The sequence below is a fragment of the Emericellopsis atlantica genome (genome assembly GCF_019669845.1).
Source record: "Emericellopsis atlantica unplaced genomic scaffold F5Z01scaffold_8, whole genome shotgun sequence".
NCBI classification, from domain to species: domain Eukaryota; kingdom Fungi; phylum Ascomycota; class Sordariomycetes; order Hypocreales; family Bionectriaceae; genus Emericellopsis; species Emericellopsis atlantica.
Genome location: NW_025764710.1, coordinates 470,305 through 490,850, shown reverse-complemented (window position 1 = coordinate 490,850; position 20,546 = coordinate 470,305). Strand labels below are relative to the sequence as shown.

The following is a 20,546-nucleotide window of genomic DNA, read 5'->3' as shown; positions in this document are numbered from 1 at the left end:
GCAACTGCGTCTTCCTCCTTCCATGACGGTCGCCTGCGTTGCTTGACGAACCTGGTATCGACGATTGGTACCTCGCATGAACTTGCGGTGGCAGCCCGTCCGAGGTTCCGAACAGGCATCGAGCAGCGTGGCCACATCACTGTCCACGCTAAGTTAATAGGATAAACTCCCAAAAGTCTGCGAACGCGGAGGTCCACGCTGGTCCACGCCGTTGATTGGAGCTTCTATATTGATGGCTGGAGTCCTCGCCAGTGATAGCCACCCAGGATGGCGCTGGCAAGCCACATGTACTAGTCTGCGCAGCCGTGTTCAGGGCCCCTCCTCCACGGCTGCGAGTGACCGCGGCTGAGGCCCAATTGAAGGACTGAGGTGCCGCCGGGTCCGATACCTACAAGTCTGAGGTTGTTGGTGAGTTGACATAATGCCGCAGCACAGTCTCATCTGTGATATTACCAAACAAGCGCACCATATCCAGCACGTCTGTCTAATAGTACATTGATTGATAGTGTACGCTCCCAGGGCGCCTTGCCAGCCCTTGTGGTCCAGAGCTTTGGACCGCAGACACGGCATGGCCACCGTGACATGTGCAAGTTGGACTACTGTACTCACTCGACAAAGTCGCCAGCGCTAGTTGTCTTGGCTATCCATATATATCAAGGGCGGTGTCAATATCGAGAATAAGTACAACCTCTAAGCATTACAAGGCCTAAAGGCTACACAAGGCTATAAAGGTTTGCACCTTTATTACACTGAGTGAGTATGGTACTAAGTGACAAGCTACGTCTACCACACCCCTCCATGTCATTCCCGCCTCCATCAAGAGCGGGCACGGCGGGGTCCGATCTTCGCCCTTCTCGTCCACCTACCCCAGGTTTTGGTGAGAGGATTTAACGCACCCAAGCACACATATTACAACCAATCTAGCAAGGAGCATGGCCTTCCGAGAACATTGATCCGTCCCAGGGCCTGGCGGCGTGGTCTTGTCGCCTTGAAGTCCATTCGGCCACCTCTTGAAATTGCTGTGCTTAGCTCGGGTTCGTTGCCGCGTCTCGTCTCACTGCGTGTACCCAGCTCAAATAGCGTCCAAGTGGGCAGCTCATGCGCTACACTGGCGCGCGAGGGGGCTGGCTGAGAAGCAAAGGGAACGAACGACTGGACTTCGTGTTTCGTCAGCTTCCCGAGATGTGCTCCTGTTCCTGAGACATGCTTTCCTCGGCGATTGGCACCCATTTCGCGGCTCGGCATCGACACTCCAAAAGACACTGCCGGCTGTTCGTGACAGAAGCCAGCATACGTAGACGTGCGTACATCTGAATGGCACTTGTCAAGTAAATCGCATGCTGATATTGTTCAGATAATCGCGCAACGTAGGTTGCACCTCCTTGGAACTCCCTGTCTCGACCGACCCAAGCTCCCATAAGAACACGTCTCCCTCCTCCTCAGTCAAGGCGCCCTCACGTTTTTATCCATAATCTCATAACGCCCCGTCACAAGGTCATTCGACTTTCCCCACCTATTGAGTCTTGAATAGAAGGATCGCGCAGTGGCCGAGGTAGAAATAGATAAAGTGCTTGGTCTCTGTACCACAACGTCAGCCGCTGCGACACGCAACGCAGCCTTGAGGGGCTATTAGGTCCAGCAGAACATACCATGTGTCACGAAGCTGCCAAAGTTGCGGCCCACGATGCAATGCCAGGTGGGACCTTTGCGCTCGTCAAACTAATCGCTGTCAGTCGTGCTCTGCGGCGGGTACCCATTTCGCTGTCGGGGGACGGACCGTGCGCTTGATGTGCTGGGCAATGTCCTGGCGAGTGTCAGCTTGCCATAGTGCAAAAGCGTCTTCTTTCTGGCGACTGACCTTCTCGATTGTGAACTTGGACATGGCCTCCTGTGCTAGCAGAGTGTAAGCTTCCTTGGCGCGTGCATGGCCACCTTCGCCGCCCACTTACCGACTTCGACGGTCTCCTGCTGCATATCCTCGGTCTGGCCAACCCATCAGCGTCTCGAGCTCGTTGCACGTCGCGCATCAACGTACCATGTCCGCAGACTTGATCTGAGCTGTAGTATTCCGCATGTCAGCCGTGTGGTCCATGGCTCATTCCACGTTGTTTGTAGCTCTAACCCACCTTCAAGCTTCTCCCGCGGCGCGGGGCTCTCGTTCTTAATGTCGGACATGCTGATCGCTTCGGCGGCGCGGCGTTTTGAAAAGTTTCGGGGTGCGAGGCCTAATTCTGGACGCGTCAGTCGTTGCGTCCACCGCGATTGAAGAGGAGACCCCTATTCGAGATCAGAGCCGGTTGGGCCATTGTAACGCACAAGTTCGTAAGGGCAATGCAGCGCGTTCTGCACGAGTATGGGAGATGTGGGTCGGCGATTATGACTGCCAATGTTAATGTGCAAGGTCGTGTGCTGTTAGCCACGTCGTGTTGTGTTGGGTTGCGATTTGATAGCTTGCTCGGTTGCTTGAGGAAGTTTGGCGGAAGCTGGAAGCAGGGGCCTGTGCACGGACCACCCGCCCAGCTGTGCCTGTGACAGGCTGCGAGTGACGTGTGACGTTAAAGAGAACATTTGTTGAACTGTTTCCCCTTGATGGCGAGGATGTTTCCGTTCATTATCTTTCAGCGAGTCTACTCAAGACACTTCAATTCAGTCGTATGATTACACACGCGATGCTGACCTCACGTAACGTACCTATGCGGTCTTGGGGTTTTCGTCGAGCGAATCGACATGGAGTCTTCTCATCTATCACAGCTCCAGCGCCATGGCACCTCGCCTTTCATCAGGCAAAGGCGCAGTCCACTACAGTGGACTCTACGGGAGTGCCTACTTCATCCACGACGCAGGATTGGCGACGCCCACGAAGCGTACGTGTATATTGAACCAGCAGTTGGAAACGCTACCAAGTCTGCGGTTGCGCAACTGTTGGGTGATTTAGGTCCGAAACCAGACACTTTGGAAAAGCTGCCGTTGAGGTTCCATCATGGATCACGTCACTTTGCTCACGGTAAGACGAGAAACCTTCCCGCACTGCCGATACCGTACTCTTTGTCCCATTGTCTATTGACGCCGATGGTATTCTCGCGCAGAATCGCTACAATTGCCACGGGTTGACATTGATCGGGATCTGCCCAAGCAGTCAAGCACGTGCCATGACATAAGCCTTGCTTCGCTCTGGCTGTCGGGAAACTGGCAGGCCATAACTCTCGATGGAAGCCCTGATGGTAGGCCTATCTAGCATCTCTTCCACGTGGCTGTCCCAAACAAACTGACTTTGATGCTATAGAGCGCTTTGAAAGAGAATCAAGGGAGAGCGCCCATGAGCTCCGAGGCACGCTAGATAAGCTCAAGGAGCACTAATGAGGTGGGCTTACACCGCGGGCGTGTTGTAATGCTTTGCATGAGCAGACGTCGTCGGTGCTATGTCCTTTCTACCTCTGTAGAAAGGCGGCTGATGTCTAATGCCCGTTCGCTGCCACTAGAGCTACTCACCTTTAGACAGATACTGCCCGATCTCATTCACACAGCTGTCGAACGTATTGGCTGTCCTGGAAGCACCGCTATTGGGCGACTTTGGTATCATTTTCTCGGGTCGTTGACAGGCCGGACACGGAAGTGATGTTAGACTACACATGTCGACTTGTTACACGCGGCCTGGACACCTTCTCGGGAACACAGCAATACGCCCGAACAACGACACTGCCATGAGGGTTATGGGAGAAAGACAACTAGCACAAGAGCGTGCCTTTCGAAAGGACACATTACTTCATACTCTCGTCTGAGCAGTCTGTTTGGGGGGAGAGGAAAGTTGCCTGGCGATGAACCCTGGAGTTTGTCAGTTGAGTCTTGCGGGATAGGGGCCTCGCTGTTCGAATCACACCACCAGTTCCGCTACCATACGTGTGGGAGAGCCCGGTGACTAGGACGACCCATCAGCTCTATGCTACCAGAGTCGAAGTCGGGCCAGTTTCACTAAGTCCGTCATTTGAAGATGAAGCGAAGCCGCCCTGGCTTTCCTTGTCGACATCAGCAACGGCCCTGGCCATTCCGAAGGGCAGTGAAGCTCTTGGAATGACATGACCTACTTCTGGCCGATATTGCAATGGCTGTATAAACAGGCCTTCTTTCTTCATCTACGTCGACGGTGCCAATCAGCGGATCCAAGAATTCCAATATGTTTGTTTATGTAGCCGGAGCTGTCAGCGCACATGTATGCAGCAAAGACACTGCCATCGAACGCCGAAGCCGCATTCTGCCATGTGATAGAAGGCCTAGGTCTATTCTTGCAGGATTTTACTTCCGGTGGCCTTCAATGTAGGGTGCAGTTGGCAGCACGTCCTGAGAACACTGGACAAAGCTCCGTTGGCTGGATAATCACCACCTCGGGCAATCTATGAGGCAGTCACACTCGGCGTCAGCCTCCTCAAGACCATTGTGAACCGCTGAATTTGGGGCGCAAACAGGGGTAGGCACGAGTTTGGCGAAGTCGGAGAAGACCATTGCCAGTGAACAACATCCTAGCGATGACCAGATTCGGGTTCATGGTGACATCTGAACGAGCACGAAGAGATCTAGGTTGAAGACCAGCGACACAAAGAGACGTACATGCGTAGCTACCTGGCCTAGTGTTCATGTTTGCTTGTGCAACTATTCTTGTCTCTTATACGGGAGGTCGACTTCTGTGAGCTTCACGCAGACACGTGAACAGACTCGAAGTCGGGTAATGTCATTCGCGCACGTGGGACGCAGCGAGTGATGCATGTTCATTGTTGTTTTGATGTACGTGAACACTTTGCCAAAGCATCTAGACATGCCTATGTTTGGCAGTGGCTATGGAGCCTAAAATGATGCTATCTTTGAAATTCAGTGAAATGAGTCTTATGTGACAGATGATAATACCCAGGTAGGCGCAAGACTCAACCATTTGTTGCAGATGGTATGCCCAGCCCAAACAATGAGTATGCCACATAATAATTACATATACTATTTAGGCTTTGAATAACAACCGAACAAGCACTAACCACAACCACATGTCATCTACATGAAGAGCTATTACGACTTGCGCAGGGTAGTCAAACTTTGACCGGCAATTGAGCCACAGCCCCACCCAGCCACACCGCTCAAGCCACCTTATCGATATGAATTTTTTCCTCCCTCCAGAACCATCGTCGTTTTAGCTCGCCCGCCAAAACATAAAAACAACGTACCCCCCAACACCATCATGCATTGACTCACCCACACCAAGCGACGACCTCATCCTCAATGATGGCTACGTCGAGAATCTTCATCAAGGGCCTTCCGCCCAGTATCACCGAGGCGGAGTTGCGTAAGCACTTCTCCGCCGGCGGCCGTGAGATCACAGACATCAAGCTGATCCCCCAGCGACGCATCGGCTATGTCGGCTACAAGACGCCAGAGGACGCCTCCAAGGCCGTCAAGTACTTCAACAAGTCGTACGTGCGGATGTCTAAGATTGCTGTCGAGTCGGCGAAACCCGTATGCTACACCTACCCTCTCTCCCTGTGATTCGCGTCGCGTGTTCTAACAGAGGAATGCTAGATCTCAGACCCGTCCCTGAGTAAGAACCAAGGACACGCCCGGTCGGCTGGGCCCTCTGCACCAGGGAAGAGGAAATCGCCCGAAGATGCCACCGACCCGAGTGATTCGGTCTCGAACAAGAAGACCAAGAAGGATGAATCACAGCGCCTGCCTGACGGCAAGCTGCGTGAGTACCTACAGGTCATGGGAACAACCAAGGAGGGAGTCTTCGCGGACCCCGCTGCGGCCGATCCCAACGAGGCTGAGCCAGTACCCAAGCTTGACGTCCCAGAGGGCGAGAGCGACGGCGAGTATGAGCAGATACCCTCACGTCGGGAGAAGCCCAAGCGGGCTGAGCCTGCAGTGAATGGCTCTGCCTCACATGCCCCGGTACCCTCGCACGATCAGAATGCTCAGCCTCCGCAGCTCAGCACAAAAACTGAAAGTCCACCTGTGGAACCAGAGGACTCTCAGGCACAGGCACAGAGCGCGCCTGCAACAGCCCCGCCAGCCACTGACGATGACTGGCTCAGGTCACGGACCAACCGTCTCTTGGATCTTGTTGACCCTGATGAATTGCCACAACCAAAGGCTGAGACAGAACCTTCTCCGCCAATGCAGGAACCAGACAGCGCAGCGGCAGACCCCAAGGTGTCCCCTGAAGAGAGTGTCTCGATCCCGAACATTGACAAGGATGCCATGGACGTTGATCGGCAAGAGCAGGGTGACAGCACGGAGGACACCATACGGCGCACATCGCGCCTGTTTGTGAGAAACCTCCCCTACGGTGCTACTGAAGACGACGTCCGGTCATTCTTTGACGAGTTTGGTGTTATGGAAGAGGTGAGTTCACAAGCATGCTTTTCCTTGCTTTGCACACACGGCTTTTCGTGATGAACCCAGATAGGGACAGCTTATACTACGGTATATGATGCGAACCCTGGCGAATATTTTAGTAGATGCTTCGACTCTCTGAACCCAAGCTATTTGACTTCCATTGTTTCAGTTGGCATTTTTTCTACAGTCAAATAATTTAACAAGATTGATAGGTACATTTGCCCGTGGACAAGGCCGGGACGCCCAAAGGCTTCGCCCTTGTGCAATTTGCCGATGGGTCAGAAGCAGTTGAAGCATTCCAGTCCAAAGATGGATCGACGTTTCAGGGACGCATCATCCACATCATTCCAGGCAGCGCCAAAAGGGAGACAGGCTTGGATGAATTTGAGATTTCCAAGCTGCCCTTGAAGAAGCAGAACCTAATCCGGAAGCGGGCAGAGGCAGCGTCCAACACGTTCAACTGGAACTCCCTGTACATGAACCAAGACGCTGTGAACACGTCGGTGGCGAATCGCCTCGGCGTCAGCAAGTCGGAGCTTCTGGACCCTACATCGGCTGATGCCGCCGTCAAGCAGGCGATTGCAGAGACCACTGTCATCCAGGAGACCAAGGCCTATTTTGCAAGCAATGGCGTGGACCTGAACGCATTTAAATCGCATAAGCGAGGTGACGAAACCATTTTGGTCAAGAACTTTCCCTACGGGACGACGATTGACGAGCTACGAACTCTATTTGAGGAGTCAGGGCCTGTGCTGCGTGTGTTGATGCCGCCCAGCGGGACGATTGCGGTTGTTCAGTTCGCGCAGGCGACTCACGCCAAGGCTGCATTTGGCAAGCTTGCCTATCGCCGCATTAAGGACAGTGTACTGTTTCTGGAGAAGGGTCCAAAGGGCCTGCTCAAGTCGACCAGCCTGCCATCGGGGACGAATGAGTCGGATCGGCCGATTGGCGCCAAGGCCAAGGGGTCCCAAAAGTTAAGCGTAGGCGACCTCTTGACAGGCGGCGAGAAAGCGGAGCAGGCGGACCAACCGGTGGATACCACATCGCTGTTTGTGCGCAACTTGAACTTTGACACGTCGACGAGTGCACTGGCTGAGGCCTTTGAAGGCCTCGACGGGTTTGTCTCGGCGCGCGTCAAGACCAAGACGGATCCCAAGAAGGCAGGGCAGACGCTCAGCATGGGATTCGGGTTTGTGGAGTTCAAGACCAAGGAGCAGGCGGGTGAGGCGATTAAGGCCATGGACGGGCACGTCCTGGATGGGCACACCCTCACAGTCAAGGCGTCACACCGGGGTCTAGACGCCGCTGAGGAGAGACGGCGCAGCGACAAGCAGCGAAGCCAGGCGGGGCAGCGGACCAAGCTCATTGTCAAGAACTTGCCCTTCCAGGCGAGCAAAAAGGACATACGGGCACTATGCGGGACGTACGGCCAGCTACGATCCGTCCGCGTTCCAAAGAAGGCGGATCATACCGCAAGGGGATTTGCTTTTGCCGACTTTGTGACCCCCCGTGAGGCGGAGAACGCACTAGAGGCCCTTCGGGACACCCACCTTCTCGGGCGTAAGCTGGTGCTGGACTTTGCAGAGGCAGAGGCGGCAGACGCCGAGGAGGAGATTGACAAGATGCAGCGCAAGGTCGGTGGCCAGATGAACAAGATGGCCTTGCAGCAGCTCACGGGCAAGGGCCGCACGAGGGTGACCATTGGCGAGAATGAGGAGGACGAGGGGCTCTAGTCGCTCAATATATTGTTGAACAAGAATGAGGTTCATTTCATTCACCCTCTCTGTCTACCATCTTATCGCGTTCCCTTTGCAGTCCCTTTCCCTCTCCCGTCAATTATCGGCAAGGTAGCCTGATGGGTAATACCCGGCAATAGGATTGGATTGACTACGGGCCTTGAATGATGCTTGTCTAGTCGCCTCCCTCGACTCCCTGCCAAAGGGGTGTGTGTGCGCGTGTCCACAGTAATTAGTCCCGACCAGTCCACACAGACTGGATGCTCGCTAGCACGGTTGACAGATCCGTCGATGCCAGTCCCTCTAGACTAGGCTGCCGTTTTACGAAACAGAGTCCTTCTAGTAAGTCGGGAGAATGTTGCTCTAGCTGAAGGTCTACGGCTTCACAGGAACGCTGTCCTGACCATTTCAGGGGCCGCGACGCCTCTGGTGTTGTGTCTCATAGTCATTTCATCCACATACCGACGCGCTCATGATGGCAACATTGTCAGTCAGCGCATCGCCGTCGCATCACCATCTCCTCCATCGGGCCAGATGATGGATGGACGGGATCCATCCGTGCTGGAGGACGGAATCATGTACGTATCGAGTACGTACCTATCTTCAGCGCAACCCAAACCGAAGCTGAGACCCGTGTGCGTCGAAATCCCACCCCGCTGTGACTGGCGTCGACTGCCATTCATTCAGCCGTTGGCGGCGGTTAGAGGAAAGGCGGCGTCCCCAGATCAGACCTTGTCCTGGGTTGCAGCAGCGCAGAGGGAACGACGGGCAGACGACGATCAGATCTCCCTTGCATATGCCCGAGCCAGGATTCGATACTCTTTGCAGGTCAATCTGCCCTCACAATCTCCTATGCCATGTGCCAGCGGGTGTGCATGTCTCAGGCAATTGGCCGGTCAGAGACATACATGCATGCCTGCCTGTCATCCCATCCCATCCCCTCTGACAGGAGGAGGATGAAGAATGCGAGATCGATGTCTTGCCCAGGCGCCATCACCCCCTCCGCCCTGACAAGGCTACATACAGGCGGATAATGCTTCAAGCCCCCAGGGCCATGACAGCTTGTGTTTGGCCCGCGACACGTCCGATATGCTCAGCAGACTTTGCACTAGGACCCTCTTTGCGTCAAGAGGGTGTTCCCAGAACGGGTCGATCGAGGAAGCGTGCTGTCCTCTTGTGGACAAGGCTTGCTAGGCAGCCCCCCTCCCAAGGCTACGAAAGAGGGAAAGCCTCGTCGGGGGCTCCAGTCAGACGCAGAGGTGCTGCCCCAGGCTTGCTCATCCTCCGGTACTGGACCTTTCGGCTGGCTGCCGGCTCACTCAAGTCGGCCTGGGTATGGGTCTGCCCCTTCCAATATGATCCGCAAGCAAACCTTCCTTGAGGAGTGGTGGTCTTGGATCTATCAGCCCATATGCGCTCCATCGTCCTCTTGGGCCAAGAGATGTGTCGAGGGTTCATCCATCCCCTTTCGTTCCAGTCGACGCCTGGACGACAACAAGCTTATACATACTTACTTGTATCCCACCCATTCCTCTGACCTTGAAGATTCCTCACAGCATTTCTTTTCCTTCACACTCTCCCACAGCCATTTCCCATCCGTTTCGAGAAGGAAGCTGAAAGCAGTCCGCAGCGAGTGTCAGGTCTAGGGTCCAGTCCAAGTGACTCTGCCCCCGTCCTGCTTCGCCTTTGCCACCAGACTGGGGCAAGAAGAGAGTTGAGGCATTCACCCACATACGTCCCTCTCACGACCTGGTCATTCCTCACTGCTCTTGGGTTGGGGTGATCGACCATTCTTCGATACACCACCCATCATGTCATCCTCCTCAGCCTACCACCCCAGCAGGCCCGTGCTGTCTGCGCACCACTCAGACTACCACCACCAACACCACCACCACCACCATCACCAGCAGCAGCCTCAGTCTCACCACACACAGTCTCCCCTTGACCACAGGAGGAGCTTCCATGGCATCATCGACAGCAACCGCCTGCCTCTCCGGGACACCACCGGCAATGGCCAGTCCTCACACCACAGCAGTGTCGTGAACTGCTACCCACCTAATGGCATCCTCTCACCGTCGTCGATGCCGGCCTCCACCTCACATAATGCCCTGACTCTGCCGCCGCCGCCCCAGGCCCAGCATGCGCCGTCATCGATCCTACCCTCACAATCCTTCGACTCCTTGCAACGGATACAGCGGCAGCCACCTCCCCCCTTGCAACGGTTTGGCCAGGTCCAGCCAAGGGGGAAGTCGAGGGCCAGCATCAACCCTCTCTACTTCTGGCAAGCGTTCAAGCAGTACCGCAACCGACAAGCACACAAGGATGTGCAAAAGGACAAGGGTGGTGTGTGGCGACGGACAGAGTTGGAGGATGCCTTTGTCGACTGTAAGTCTTTCCGTGTATCCTCATGCGCCTTGGACTAACCAAGCATAGCTGTGCTGTTGATGCCACACATGGGACGACGCAAGTTCTCCATGGGCGGCAAGCTCCACGGGCGCAACATGCTCATCAGCGAGTACATCTTTGTCATTTGCGTGCAGCTGCTCGGCAGCAAGGAGATCTTCCGCATCGACAACTCCAACGACAGCATCGAGCAGATGGGCCGCAAGCAGGTCTCCTCGCACATGCAGGTCGTCAAGAAATTCTTTGACGACCTGCGATGCTTTCACTTCCTGTTCCCTGCCGAGGACAAGAAGGAACCCGGCACGACCAACTCGGATGATTACTATGATGACGAGGAGCAGGAGAGCTTCAAGGCGAACCCGGTCTTGACGGCGCTTGCCGAGGGCCGTGTACCCGATGTCAAGCCCAACTATGAGTACTTTTCCCAGTTGCTTGCTCTGCAGTCGAGCATCACGATCCGACCCAAGGCGGTGGAGATCTTTGTGTCGTCGCCCGACGTCAAGATCAAGGACGACGTTGCTTATGATGTCAACGATGAGCCCCTGAGCACAGAGTCCTTCCCCCACCTGGCAAAGCACCTGAACTCTGATGAAAGGTCGAATGTGCTCGGGAAGGATGTCCTCCTGCACGAGTACACCCGGTCCATTGACAGCACCACGTCAGCCTGCGTTAAGACTGTGACGCGCCGGTGGCAGAAAGATGCCCCCGCGCTATATGAGACTCTTGACTTGCCCACCAGGGATGAGGACTGTCTCTTGGTAGAGATGTGCTCGACTGTCGATCTCCACAAGGAAGCCAAGTTTCCCTCTGGCTCGGAGCTGACAGGGTTCGTCGAGGTCAGCGTGACCCTGCCTCACCTGCAGCATCACCGCTGGAAGTGTGTCACCAAGTTGACACGCCCCGCTGAGCTGGATCCGGATGACACCAAGCCGGAAGTCTACGTCAATGAATCGGGCATCCACCACCCTGGCTGCAACGACTCTAAGCCCAACTGCGACTGCCATCATCGCCCACGCGCCAACATTCACGTTCCCTTCCCGGCTGTTGAGTGGGCTTCTCTACTGAGCACTGCCGTGCAGTATCCCGATGTGGAGCATGAGCGCAAGAAGGCCGAGCGCTCCAAGTCGTCTGGCGCGGAACGATCCTCCAGCAAGCGCAAGCGCGGCTCAGAGGACGAGGGTGATGCTGCCGAGTGGGCTCGTCGTGAGTACACCGGCAGCGATCTCATGTGCAAGGTGGCCATGTACCAAGAGCTGTGGTCTTGTGCCGATGACCAGAACGGCAAGTGGACACGCCAGGCCATCATCTTTTGGCGCTTCAGCACCACGAACCAGTGGTACAAGTACAACCCCGTCTTCCGCCCTGCTGGCACGGTCTGGCGTTGGTTGACTGTCAACGACCCCATGAGCAAGTACCACCAGTCCAAGGCCCTCATCTACCCCAACGCCACAGCGCAGAGGGATGCGGTGATGAGCCCAACACCGAGCGTAAGCCAGCACATTACGGCCGCCATGAACGAGACATTTTCGTCTGCTTGGGACGGCAGTGCGCTCTCTGCCGTACCGGGGAGCAACAGCATGGGCAACATGTTTGATGGTTTCTCTAGTGGCCTCGCCACGCCTCCCCCGAGTGCGAGCTTGCACGGCTCCTACTCGGCCAGCGGTAGCTTCGACGCGACCAACGGTTTCCTGCCATCGTCCACCTGCGCATCGGAGCCGCAGAGCCTGGTCGCGAGCCACACGGCGCCACAGACGCAGTACTTTGACAGCGTCGGCACATCATACATCCCCGGCCCTCCACCACAGCTGGACCTCAACTCACAACTGCCCTACGACGCTGGGGCGCACCACCAACAGCCGTCCAGCGCTGGTGGACTGCAGGGCTGGGACATGGGCTCCTTGGAGGGCTGGTCTGCGCCCCCTACCGCGCCGCCTAGCGTGACACCGACCGGATCAGACTGGTCGGCCCCTGGCAAGGAGTGGTCCGCTGCGCCAGGGAAGATGGACGCGCCGCCGAGTATATGGAACAACGTGCAGTGGAGGGAGGACACGAGTCTGCGCCCTGTGAAGCGACGCAGGGGCGACGGACTGGATGGGATTCCCGTGACGGCGGGGTGGTGATTGGGCTTTTGATGAATCTGTCTCATTTGGCGCAAAGGGGGGGACTCATCCAGGGAAGAACACAAGGACAGCATAGTTTATCGGCGTTGGGGGATTTGATTTGGATGGCGGGGGCGCATGTTTGATGATTACGATGTATAGATATAAGACCACATGTTCAGCTTTCAGGGTTTGCGTACCGAATGCGCCTTTGTGATGATGTGGCCTTTTGCCTTGTTCGCGCCCGACTGGACGCGACTGAACGCGACCCCATCTAGTACGTATGCATGTCTTGGAACGTAGCCTCGTGAACCAAGACATGCAGCGTACCTGATCGACGGGCTGTTGAACGACGCGACGGGTTCCTGAATGTTGAAGACATACTTAAGAGAGGGAATATGATCAATCGATTGGACTGCCTTCAATGGTGAGCCGAGGCTGCGACGAAGGTTGGTGGCACGAGCTGGTAGGACGACGAGCAAACGTGTCGGCGACAAGGACAGACCCTTGGCGGGAATTCAATGGATTTACTGAGATAAGAACTGCCCATTATCCTTTCCAAAGGTGGTGTCAATATCGAGCACTATAAGGTCTTTTGCATAGTGCATGTAAATTAGTGAGCGAGGTGCCTTTGTCAAGTGAAGGTCGAAGAAGGTCACGTGAAACACCCTAATCCGTCGTCAAGGCCAGCAGGCCGGATAGTGGGCGAGATTGGGCGCTTCCTCAAACCACATGCACAATGCGGATAATTACGACGGAGAGTCGGCATCTGACGTGTGTGCGCATGGATGTATGCCTGCATACGGAGTACATGCAGACATACTACATAAAGGGCTCAATTCAGAATGCGCCAAGGAGTAAAGGAGCGTAGCAGAGGGCAGCTATGGCGGTGGTATACAAAGCCATCCACAGCGGCATCAAAGAATAGTTAGAAAAAGCCATTGAGCAAGATGTCATAGTTATAAGTAGTATTATGTGCCATCCCTGACCATGAAAGGCGGTTATGGGCGCTTCTCAGCCACTCGCTGCATCCCTGCACGCCACTCCTGGAACGATGGGGCCAGCCAGAAGTACCACCCACCCAAATCTGCGTCCGAGTGACTTGACCCTGCGCGGCTAGCGAGTTCGTTTCAACGACATCCTGTGGTCTCTGACTCTCGTCCGTCCCGGCAAACGCCCACTCGAAACGACAAGCTCGTTCTCAACGCGCCCCGTGTGCGACGACCTACATTGGTCGTCAGGCGTCTGCTTTTGCATCGGGCTGCCGTGGATGGCAAGGTCGCCATGGCACTGATAGGCTGCCGACCGCCCGGCCACGAGGCCAACGTCCCGACCGGGAGGCAGGCTGGGCAGCGCCAGGACCAGGTTTGGCCGTGATAGGCGGCTCTTCTTATATGATTCAACATGTTTCCCGCGTGCTCTTTTCTCGAATCTATGAATCAAGCGTGATCTGCATTCTTTGACTGACGCACCCATTCACCTGTCACTCACGCATCGAGGAACACAGGCAAACAACAACTGCTTATCACTCACCACTCTCACTCACCACTCTCACTCACCAGACTCTTGCGGCACACGACACCCACGATGAGCAACAACTGAGAGTCATGTTCGACGTACGACCAGCGCCATTTCCTTTCGTGTTCTTTTTTCGACAGATACCGTTATAACCTCAAATTACGAATCAAAAGCAGGCCCGAACGAACAAACAAACAAATACACACAGTCACGGAGTTCTCCTTGGACGTTAAAGCATCGCGTGTTGGGTGGCTGTTCGACTATTCTTCGACGACGAACGCCCAGGTAAAACCCAACTCCTGCGAACACTTCCAGTCAGACGAGCGTCTTCTTGTTCTCGGGCACCCTCGCGCCGCTGGCTCTGGCTGCTGAGCCTTCCGCCCTGACCAGAACACGTTCATCTTGCCTGTTCACACTCTTGACTGTGAGTTCACCTCTCCGCAAATCACTCATCATCTGTTCTTCTTTGTATCCCATCAGGCGCCCAAGTCCCCCGACTGACCATTTAAATAGCGCTCTACCCTTCTACGACTCACTGTGTTTTCTCCTCTGATTTACTTCAGCACAACCAGTGGCGAGTGATCGTTCAAGCACAATCAAAAACAACGAACAACATTAGCAGAATTTAGGAAGGCTGGTTTTTCTAACACCTTCTCTCTCTTCTCTTCTCAAATTTCTCTTCTTTCATTCCTTCTCTCCTTCACAGCGCATTACCGCAGGAACAACAACCAGCAGCTACTTTTGAAACCCTTCTCCTGGCGAGAAGCTCTAAGCAGCAACACAAACAACAACACTCCTTGACAGAAAAAAGAAACGTCATTACTATGAAGTTCACAAACAACCTGGACCGAGCCGGCCTCGGTCTGCTCCTCTGCGCGCTCCCCGCCACCGTCGACGCGCACTCGTGGGTCGAGAAGATCTTCCGCATCAACCCTGACACCCGCCAGTTCCTCGGCTCCCCTGCCTACGCTCGTGGCGGTGATTTCCGAGCCCTCGTGCCGGAGGGCATGACGGACGACAAATGGATCTACCGCCTGCCGCCCGACGGTGGCTGGACCGGCGACGAGAACATCAACAAGCAGCCCCTGTCTGCAGCCATTGCGGACATGGAGCTCGACGCCAGCCCCGGCGACTGGATCGCCATTCAACATCTGGAGAACGGCCATGTCACCACGAAAGCACCCGGTCGCCCCCTCAACAGCGGCACCCTCTTCCTCTACGGCACGACCGAGCCCACGGACAATGACAAGATTGCCGACATCCACCTCAAGTGGAACGCGGACGGCACCGGCGGCAACAAGAAGGGCAAGCTCCTGGCCACGCGCAACTTTGACGACCTGCAGTGCTACGAGGGTCGTCCCCCCGGCACTGACGATGCGTTTGCCCGCACCCGCGCCAGTGCTATCGGCACCGACCCGGCGGACAGCCTCCCCTGCCAGGCGGACATTCAGCTGCCCACCGACCTGGAGCCCAACTCGCGCTACACCATCTACTGGCTCTGGGACTGGCCCATCCTCGACGAGACCAAGATCGACATGAACGCCACCGCCGAGGGCAAGTTCCCCTGGTCCGGCAGCTGGGTGCGCGGCGACAAGGACATTGGCTTCGACTCGGACGTCATCCTCAACGGCGAGAGCTACACCAGCACCATTGACATCAACATCGTCCCCAGCATGGGCAACGCGAGCATCAGCGCCAACCAGGCTGCGGCCAACACCCTCTTCCAGGGCAAGGCGGAGCCGTACTCCGAGGCTATCAAGGAGCAGCTCAGCACGGACTATGGTGTGTCTTTCCCCCAGCCTGCGGCGGGCGACGGCGAAGCTCCTGTCGAGTCTTCTCCTGGCGTCCCGGCTGCCTCTGAGACCTCAACCACGCCGGAGGAGTCTGTCGCTCCTCAGCCAGAGGACCCCGTCGCCAGCTGCACCGGTGCCCCCATGATGACGCCTGACCCCGTCACTGTCACAGTCACCGTTACTGATACGCCCGCTGCGCCCTGCACTTCAGCAATGTCGACATCGACTGTCACCGAGGTCGTCACCCAGACCACCACGGTGACGCCCTCGCCCTCGTCCAAGTCCACCAGCACGTCCACCGTCATCGTCGAGGAGACGCAGTACGTCACCGTGGCGGCTCCCGAGGAGACACCCGTAGTGGTCAACAACGCTGCTATGCCCGCGTCCACCACCCGCCGCGGTTTCGTCCTGCCGGGCTTCATCGGCCAGGAGCTGCCGTCGTCCGAGTCTACCACGACGACGGCTACTGTCGCATCGATTGTACCGACAGCTCTGCGCAATCGCGTCAAGCTGCCGTTTGTCGCCTAGACGCAGACGGGACGGCTCGTACATGGGTACTATACTAACGCTGGATTTGCGGCGCATATACAAGGCACCCGGGGGGGGGGGGGGGGGGGCTCAATGCATGGATAACGACAGGTCATAAAGCATATCGGCGGCGTTTGGGTGGTACATGGAATGGATGGCTGGCTGGTAAGCCACGGGATGGTGACAGATAGGCATGGTGCCCGGTTTAACATTTTCAATGGACAACTTTTTTGACTTTTCACTTCTCATCGGAAGACAATAAATCGCTTCTTTTGCTCCCAAGGTATGTAAATGTGTAATTAGACTGTGATGCCCTCTGTGAACAGGCCCTACATCTCTCCGCACTGCGAGATGACCACGTCCATGTTGGGCACGTCCTTGCCGCGGTAGCCCGTCTTGGTCGCCTCCATCTTCTTGACGACGTCGACGCCGTCCGCGACCTTGCCAAAGACGACGTGCTTGCCGTCGAGGAAGGGGGTGGGCACGGTGGTGATGAAGAACTGGCTGCCGTTGGAGTTGGGGCCGGCGTTCTGCGTCATGTTAGCCTGTCCGTGTCACTGACCTGGAAAGGAACGTAGACACCACGTACCGCCATGGAGAGGAGAAAGGGCTGGTCGTGCTTGAGGGTAAAGTTCTCGTCCTCAAAGGACTTGAAGCCCCAGATGCAGGTCGAGCCGGTGCCGTCGCCGTGGAGAAAGTCGCCACCTTGGCACATGAAGTTGGGAATCCGCGGCGCGTCAGTCGATTCTTTTTCAGGGAAGAATATAGGGACTCACTATGCGGTGGAACTTGGAGCCCTTGTAGCCCTGCGGTCGACCGGCGCCATTCTTGCTCTCGCCCGTGCAGAACTGGCGGAAGTTCTCGGCGGTCTTGGGGACGACGTCGGCAAAGAGCTCAAAGGTGATGCGGCCCAGGGGCTCGCCTGGCGGAGTCAGCTGTACGTTCGGGGGACGTGAAGAAGCAAGGGAGGTGAAGTACCGCCAAGGGTGATGTCGAAGAAGACGCTGGTTGTGTGTTAGCTGTGAGATGCAGGCGAGATGAGCGATGAGCTGGGAGGCGGACGTACAGCGGATTCCCCGACTCGGGGAGCTTGGTGGGCGGCATGGATGTCGGTCACTGGTGATCTAGCGCGTGGGCAAAATGAACAGAGCGTGGATTGGGCTCGATTGAGATGGTTGTGATGAGCGATCGTTGTTGGGGTGAGTTGAGGTGAAGGCTCAAAGATCACGGCATGGTTGTTGGTGGGGCGCCTGTGACAAGTGTTCACGAGCTCACGGTGGACCATGTATTAGACCGCCATCGCAAAAGGACAAAGACTTTGTTTCTATAGGGTCTAAATAAAAGAAAGCTTTGTATACGCCACGCTCATATATATAATCAAAAAGACGTTCTAAGCGACGCCTGGATCATTCAGTATGTCTTGTGGGGCTCAGCAGGACTGGCTCATGGGTGTTCTTCATCTTCCATGATGGAACCGAACAAAGGACCAGAGATACTTTTATAAAATCAACATCTCAAGCTCCTCCGTGCCCAGTACCCTCCGAGACTGCTGCTCAGGAGCCCTGGTCAACTTCACCCATCCAGTACCAAACATCGAACCTTGCGTTGCTCCCCGTAAACGGCTCTGTGCCAAATTGCAAGGCTATATCGTCAGTAATCGCCGCCCATCGCTGCTTCTGACTTACTTGTGAGATGCTGCTCATGGGCTGGAAACCCATGCTTCTCCGTGATGTGCCCAAAAAATGGTCGCAGATCCCCCTCAAAGACCTTGACGTGCTCGCCCGCCAGGAAGCTAAAGACCTTCATGTCGCCATTCATACCCACGTACAGCTCCCACGACCGACCGTTGATCGTGACATGACCCGTCGAGGATCCAATCGGGTACATGCCCCCGTAGTTGCCCAGCCAGATCATGAGCTCGTAGTCGCCGCCGCTCGTGTCCCTGTCCCTATCCTTGGCCGTGAACAGGTCGTACGCCACATTCGCCCGGATGCTGTCCCCGCGATAGTCCCATTCGGCCTTTGTCCAAATGCTCCCAATGTCTTTGATCAGCTTCTTCTTCTTCCCGCCATTCGCCAATTCACGCCCCGAATAAGGGTACGACTTGACGTTGTTGGGCGCCCCGTCCCAGGACCACTCCGTGTGCCATGCGCTACCGTTGGTCGAGGCATTGTTCACGTACAGCACCTGCGAGCCTGACGAGGCGCTGTCTTTTCCCCATAGGTTGTTGTTGAAGTAGTAGCCGTCTGCGCCATAGTAGGCAAACTGCTCGCGAAGAGGCTCAGGCGCCATTGTCAGATTGGTACAAGGGAGGGTGTGGTTATTGTGCTCGGGCGGGCTGTGATGGTAGGACGCGGGCAGGCTATGGTTGAAGAAGGACAAGTTGCCCGGGATGGGGCCATGCATCATCGTCATTGAGGCTGGCTGGCCGCTGGCGCGTGTGGGTATACCGTATCGCAGTGGGCGGTTCTTAGCGTTGCGAGGTGCAGCAGCAGCGGCGTCGTGGTCACGAGTCTCACGACTTGACTTCTGTCATTTGGATGGAGGATCAGTGAAATACGCATTGTTTTGCTTTGCTGGGGCGAGCGACGCAAAGTCCATGCTTGTGGGCTTTTTCATGAAACTCTGTCTTGGACTCTTGGGCCATGGTGGCCTCTTGGGCTTGGGCAACCCAGGTCAACAAGTCATTCGCGGTCTGTGAGCAACCAGACTCGCGTCGCCTCTTGGAATGTTTCGCGACCGCGTCAAGACGAGCTTCGAGAAGCCTCATGATGAGACAGGAGGGTCCGGTCGATCAGTGGCGGCCAAATGCCGGGCTGGGTGCGATGATGCCCAGCTTCAAACATTTCAGCGGTTGGCATGTGCTCTTGCGAGTTGCCTGTTCCTCGAATGCCAGGGCCCGCGACATTGCCACGTTCATGCTGGCCCCCTCCGGCAGGCTGTGTGCTCAGGTGCCTGGATCTCGGTTGTTGTAGACGCGGGAATTGAGCTCGAAGGCGTCGTGGTGACGATGGCTTGGTCGTCAGGGCTCGTCATTCAGGAACGGTCTCGTCGGCTTTTCTACATCGAAGGATGACCTGTCATCGGCGTAAGCATGGCCTTACACGTATTCGAGCGATGAGATGACGATGACCATGATGATTATAAAGATGGGGAAGGCAAAAAATAAGCGATCCGAGTACCGGTATGCCAAGCTAGATCCGCCAGGAGTTGTAACAAGTATGTGCCAGAGATGATGAATGCCTTAGTGTTTCATGCAGTTTCTACATAACCCGTTACAATGCTCTTCATCACACTTTGTCGAGCGCTTACACCTGGATGGAGTCGAAATTGTGCAACACATTCATGCCCTAATCACTAATACTGTACGATGAAGAAATGGTGCGAAGATCACTCCAAAGTCGATGCATCATCATCACGGATCCGGGGCGGGACCGGAGCGCTGCGAGTGGAGTGCAAGTAAGGTACGTACCTCTGTAGCAGTGCGACGCCTGCACTGTGCAGGTCTCCACCCCCACCCTCCATTGGATCATCGGAGTCCAGTGAGTCCAGTCCAGTCCGTCCTCCTCATCAGCCCGCTCATTCTCACTCGCTGCGCCCACTCACACCCACGCCGATGGGACCGTCTAGCAAAAGTGTCGAGAGGGGCACGTTGAGCAACAAGCTTTCCGAAAAGGTGTCGACACGCGTCCAACTAGTTAAGTTATCCATCACATCCGTGAGGCTGATGGCTGGCACTCTCCCGCAAGTGCAAGATTCGAGACTGGTCTTCACCCGCGGGCATGTTCATTCCGAGACCCGAGACAAGGCCAGTTCCGGTCTGCATAAAGTCAAACGCTTCAGGATCCGAGCTGTCACTGCCGCTGTGTTTGTGGCGGCGGCAATCTCAGGGTTCCAGATGTGAGACGTGAGACGTGAGACATGACGGACGGAATAGCGTCCGCTATCGTACGCCTGTGCCATTCTACCGTACGTACTTGTAGACTGGAGTGGGCGGGATGGGCGGCCGCGCCGTTTTAGAGGCTGCTCACGAGGAATGCGGCCAAGCGAGTGGACTGAGCGGAGCTGAGCAGAGCAGAGCAGTCAGGGCACGAAAG

General features: G+C 55.9%; 7 protein-coding genes across 7 annotated transcripts; 4 read left to right on the top strand and 3 right to left on the bottom strand.

The window, feature by feature from the left end:
• Positions 1-1,041: 1,041 nt before the first annotated feature.
• F5Z01DRAFT_533310 (dynein light chain) lies at positions 1,042-2,419 on the bottom strand. The gene is made up of 7 exons (XM_046260478.1): positions 2,127-2,419; positions 2,036-2,058; positions 1,950-1,983; positions 1,859-1,893; positions 1,778-1,804; positions 1,650-1,719; positions 1,042-1,578 (listed from the first exon to the last, which is right to left on the bottom strand). Exons 1-7 carry the CDS (start codon positions 2,173-2,175, stop codon positions 1,514-1,516), a joined length of 303 nt encoding a protein of 100 aa, XP_046119941.1. The 5' UTR covers positions 2,176-2,419; the 3' UTR covers positions 1,042-1,513.
• A 342-nt stretch (positions 2,420-2,761) lies between these two features.
• On the top strand, positions 2,762-3,357 carry F5Z01DRAFT_634979 (uncharacterized protein; the record flags this gene model as incomplete). Its single annotated transcript, XM_046262110.1, has 4 exons — positions 2,762-2,864; positions 2,888-3,004; positions 3,087-3,221; positions 3,284-3,357. 4 exons carry the CDS (start codon positions 2,762-2,764, stop codon positions 3,355-3,357), a joined length of 429 nt encoding a protein of 142 aa, XP_046119940.1.
• A 1,905-nt stretch (positions 3,358-5,262) lies between these two features.
• Positions 5,263-8,105, top strand: F5Z01DRAFT_634978 (MRD1-like protein; the record flags this gene model as incomplete). Its single annotated transcript, XM_046262109.1, has 3 exons — positions 5,263-5,493; positions 5,557-6,378; positions 6,585-8,105. 3 exons carry the CDS (start codon positions 5,263-5,265, stop codon positions 8,103-8,105), a joined length of 2,574 nt encoding a protein of 857 aa, XP_046119939.1.
• A 1,732-nt stretch (positions 8,106-9,837) lies between these two features.
• Positions 9,838-12,654, top strand: F5Z01DRAFT_533101 (uncharacterized protein). Its single transcript, XM_046260474.1, has 2 exons — positions 9,838-10,493; positions 10,542-12,654. The coding sequence occupies exons 1-2, from the start codon at positions 9,920-9,922 to the stop codon at positions 12,629-12,631; spliced, it is 2,664 nt and encodes an 887-aa protein (XP_046119938.1). The 5' UTR covers positions 9,838-9,919; the 3' UTR covers positions 12,632-12,654.
• Positions 12,655-14,475: 1,821 nt separating this feature from the next.
• Positions 14,476-16,464, top strand: F5Z01DRAFT_533104 (uncharacterized protein). Its single transcript, XM_046260475.1, has 2 exons — positions 14,476-14,552; positions 14,642-16,464. The coding sequence occupies exon 2, from the start codon at positions 14,953-14,955 to the stop codon at positions 16,447-16,449; it is 1,497 nt and encodes a 498-aa protein (XP_046119937.1). The 5' UTR covers positions 14,476-14,552; positions 14,642-14,952; the 3' UTR covers positions 16,450-16,464.
• A 314-nt stretch (positions 16,465-16,778) lies between these two features.
• F5Z01DRAFT_680497 (cyclophilin-like domain-containing protein) lies at positions 16,779-17,553 on the bottom strand (the record flags this gene model as incomplete). Its single annotated transcript, XM_046265608.1, has 5 exons — positions 16,779-16,979; positions 17,039-17,196; positions 17,222-17,371; positions 17,428-17,453; positions 17,516-17,553. 5 exons carry the CDS (start codon positions 17,551-17,553, stop codon positions 16,779-16,781), a joined length of 573 nt encoding a protein of 190 aa, XP_046119936.1.
• Positions 17,554-18,002: 449 nt separating this feature from the next.
• F5Z01DRAFT_672654 (endoglucanase I precursor) lies at positions 18,003-18,741 on the bottom strand (the record flags this gene model as incomplete). Its single annotated transcript, XM_046264837.1, has 2 exons — positions 18,003-18,091; positions 18,135-18,741. 2 exons carry the CDS (start codon positions 18,739-18,741, stop codon positions 18,003-18,005), a joined length of 696 nt encoding a protein of 231 aa, XP_046119935.1.
• Between the last annotated feature and the right edge of the window lie 1,805 nt (positions 18,742-20,546).